This window comes from Ictidomys tridecemlineatus, chromosome 2 (genome assembly GCF_052094955.1).
Source record: "Ictidomys tridecemlineatus isolate mIctTri1 chromosome 2, mIctTri1.hap1, whole genome shotgun sequence".
Lineage (NCBI taxonomy): Eukaryota > Metazoa > Chordata > Mammalia > Rodentia > Sciuridae > Ictidomys > Ictidomys tridecemlineatus.
This window is the reverse complement of record NC_135478.1, coordinates 70,238,873-70,242,729: the sequence shown is the minus strand read 5'-3', so window position 1 is coordinate 70,242,729 and position 3,857 is coordinate 70,238,873. Positions and strand designations below refer to the sequence as shown.

Below are 3,857 nucleotides of genomic sequence, written 5' to 3'. Positions count from 1 at the left end.
ATTTCTTTTTAAGTTAGAATAATAAAGATGATGTCAAATTTCAATTAAAATGCTAATTTTAACCATTTTGGTAACTAATTAAAATATAATCTCTTTTTAATTAAGAAATCCTAATGTCTGAGGTAGATGATGCCATTATCATATATCAAATTAGGTTTCAGGTATAAAAATGATAACTAAGGGAAAGAAACCACTGATTTAAAATTAGCTTCTTTTAAATTCAGATAGATAATTAAGAATGCTTCCAATAAAGTGGCCTAAACATGAAATCTGTGAATAACATGTCTGGGACTCACTTCTCTATTTAAAGATGAACTCAGCAGTTGGTAAAAAGATCCACATGCTAACAGAATGGCAATCCACAAAACAGCTGTACCCTTGAAAAATTCAGCTATTCTGCATTTGACATTTCCATCTGGCCTCATTTTTAACTGTTTATGATGTGGATTTCTGAAGGTTTCTTCAGCATTTAACTAGTTATTTGTTGATTGAAGGACCTGAGACTGTTTCTCCACACAGAAATTGATCTGTCATAAATCACTTTTATAATGAGAGAGCAGCTAGAACATGTTGCCACATCTTTCCCATTCTCCATATCTTCCTTGGTGATGGAAAAGTTATTCCCACAGGGACAGGGGTAGAAATATGTTTTGGAGTCCTCATCATATTGGAAACCCTCAATCTCCACCTGAAAGACCATCATAGTTGTTGGGGTTGGCAAAGTGCTGTTGTCCCAGCAGTCTGACAATGCCTCTGTTCGTGTAACTTCCCAATGCTGGCTGGGACCCAGTGTTGTTACCATGCACTTGTGCAGGAACTCCTGTTGCTTGTATTCTTGATAACTGCCATTCTGACTGAAGTGAGATAAAATCTTAGAGTAGTTTTGATTTTTCATTTCTCTAATTGCTAGATATAATTAACATTTTTTCATATATTTGCTGATTTGTATTTCTTCTTTTGTGAAGTGTCTGTTCAGTTCCTTAGCCCATTCATTGATTGATATATTTGTTTTATTGGTGTTTAGTGAGGGGGGCAATGGCCAGTGTCTCATTGGAGAGTTTTTCTTCCTGTTTAGGAGGATGTAAGCCACCCTAAAACTTAAAGTCTCAAATAATTAGTGAATAACAAAACACAAATAACGACAAGTATATTACAAAAGTGAAGCCCCTGATAGATCTAGTCCACATGGGTGCTGGAACTAGATAAAGAAGATGGCTCCAGTGGTTTATTGAAGAGGATACATCAAAAGCAGGGATAAGTTTTCAAGAGTGGAGTCTTTCTTCATGATGTCTAGCAGTCAGCAGGTTGATTGGCATCTTCTCAGGTCACTCCCATCTCAGGTGCTGTGTGGATTTTTGGCAGAACTTGAGGGTGAAGTTCACTTGCATCAGGCAATCAGTCCCTGTGAGGAGGTGTCCAAGGAAGTTCCTAATGCTAGACTTATCCCTTCACTCGGTTACAATGCACAACATAGTCCACACACAGCTCACAGAGGGCTCATGACAGATGTTGAGTTTTTTGAGATATTTACATACCCTGGAGATTAATGCTGTATCTATGGTGCATGTGGTCCCATTCTGTATACTGTTTCTTCATGCTATTGATTGTTTCCTTGGCTGAGAAGAAAATTTTTAGTTGGAAATCATCCCATTTATTGATTCTCGATTTTACTTCTTGTGCTTTTAAAGAAGTCAGATCCTAAGCTGACGTGAAGATTGGCCTTACTTTTTCTTCTATTAGGTGCAGGGTCTCTGTTCTAGTGCCTATGTCCTTGATCCACTTTGAGTTGAGTTTTGTGCGGGGTGAGAGATATGGGTTTAATTTCATTTTGCTACATATGTGTTTTCAGTTTTCCCATTTTCTTTGATGTATGTTTTTGACACATTTGTCTAGTATGGGATAATCATATTTATTTGTCTTCTATTCTGTACTATTGATCTACGTGTCTTTTTTTGTTCCAATACCACTCCATTTTTGCCACTACAGGTCTGTAGTATAATTTAATGTCTGGTATTGTGATACCTTCAGCTTCACTTTTCTTGCTGTGGATTGCTTTGGCTATTCTGGGTCTCCAATTTTTCCAAATAACTTTTATGACTGAATTTTCTGTTTATATGAAGAATGTCATTGGATTTTCTTTTTGGTGGGTGGGGGTACTGAAGATTGAACTCACAATTCAATTGAGCCACATTCCCAGTCCTATTTTTTTTTTTTAATTTAGACACAAGGTCTCACTGAATTTCTTACCGTTTTGCTGTTGTTGAGGCTGGCTTTGAACTCACAATCTTACTGCCTCAGCCTCTCGAGATTCTGGGATTACAGACTTGTGCTACCATGCCAAATGTCGTTGGAATTTTAGTAGGAATTGCATTAAATCTGTATAACGCTTTTGGTGGTTACATTTTGACAATGTTAATTTTACTTTCCAAAAGCATGAAAGATCTTTCCATATTCTAAATTATTTTGTTAGTGTTCTATAGTTTTTCATTGTAGAGTTTTTTCACCTATTTTGTTAGATTGATTTCCAAGGATTTTATTTTATTTTTTTTGAGGCTACTATAAATGGGATAGTTATCCCAATTTCTCTTTCAGAGGATTCATCTTGATGTATAGGAACACAATTAATGGGGTATTTATTTTTATATCCTGCTACTTTTCTGAATAAATTTATTAGTTCTAGAAGTTTTCTGGCAGAATTTTTGTCTTCTAAATATAGAATGATTTCATGGGGATGTAGGAATAGTTTGAGAATTTAATATTTATTTTTTAGGTGTAGATGAACACAACACAATGCCTTTATTTTTATGTGGTGCTGAGGATCGAACCTGGGTCCTGCCCATGCTAGGTGAGTGCTGTACCACTGAGCCACAATCCCAGCCATCTTTTTCTGTCTCTTTGTATCCTTTAATTTGTTTAGTCTGGGTGCCTGCAAGTTAGGCGGAACTCTGACCACCGGCACATCAGGCCCAGCGGCCTGCTGAGGGGCAGAGCCGCCCCCTGCCCCCGCACCTGCAAGGTAGGCGGACCTGCGACCCACTGGGAGGTTAGGCCCAGCAACCTGCGGAGTGACAGAGGTGCCCCACGCGCCTGCTAGGTTGGCGGAACTCTGACCACCGGCACATCAGGCCCAGCGGCCTGCTGAGGGGTGGAGCTGCCCCCTCCCCCCGCACCTGCAAGGTAGGCGGACCTGCAACCCACTGGGAGGTTAGGCCCAGCAAACTGCGGAGTGACAGAGGTGCCCCATGCGCCTGCTAGGTAGGCGGAACTCTGACCACTGGCACATCAGGCCCAGCGGCCTGCTGAGGGGTGGAGCCGCCCCCTCCCTCTGTGCCTGCAAGTTAGGCAGAACTCTGACCACCAGCACATCAGGCCCAGCAGCCTGCTGAGGGGCAGGCCCGCCCCCTCCCCCCTGCCTGCAAGTTAGGCGGAACTCTGACCACCGGCACATCAGGCCCAGCGGCCTGCTGAGGGGTGGAGCCGCCCCCACCTTCTGTGCCTGCAAGTTAGGCAGAACTCTGACCACCAGCACATCAGGCCCAGCGGCCTACTGTGGGGCAGGCCCACCCCCTCCCTCCGTGCTTGCAAGTTAGGTGGAACTCTGACCACCAGCACATCAGGCCCAGCAGCCACCTGAGGGGCGGAGCCGCCCCCTCCCCCTGCACCTGCAAGGTAGGCGGACCTTCGACCCACCGGGTGGTTAGGCCCAGCAACCTGCGGAGTGACAGAGGTGTCCCACGCGCCTGCTGGGTAGGCGGACCTTCGACCGACCAGCAGAGCAGACCTAGCGGCCCGCCAGTGTGGTAGACAGATCACCCCAATTGGAGGAGGATCACAGCCACTACCTGCCCTGCAATGGA

The 3,857-nt window shown here is 43.6% G+C and overlaps 1 protein-coding gene across 1 annotated transcript; it reads right to left on the bottom strand.

Moving 5' to 3' along the window:
- Nucleotides 1-477: 477 nt before the first annotated feature.
- Nucleotides 478-703, bottom strand: LOC101964885 (diphthamide biosynthesis protein 3-like). The gene is made up of 2 exons (XM_040291170.1): nt 603-703; nt 478-529 (listed from the first exon to the last, which is right to left on the bottom strand). Exons 1-2 carry the CDS (start codon nt 701-703, stop codon nt 478-480), a joined length of 153 nt encoding a protein of 50 aa, XP_040147104.1.
- Nucleotides 704-3,857: the final 3,154 nt, after the last annotated feature.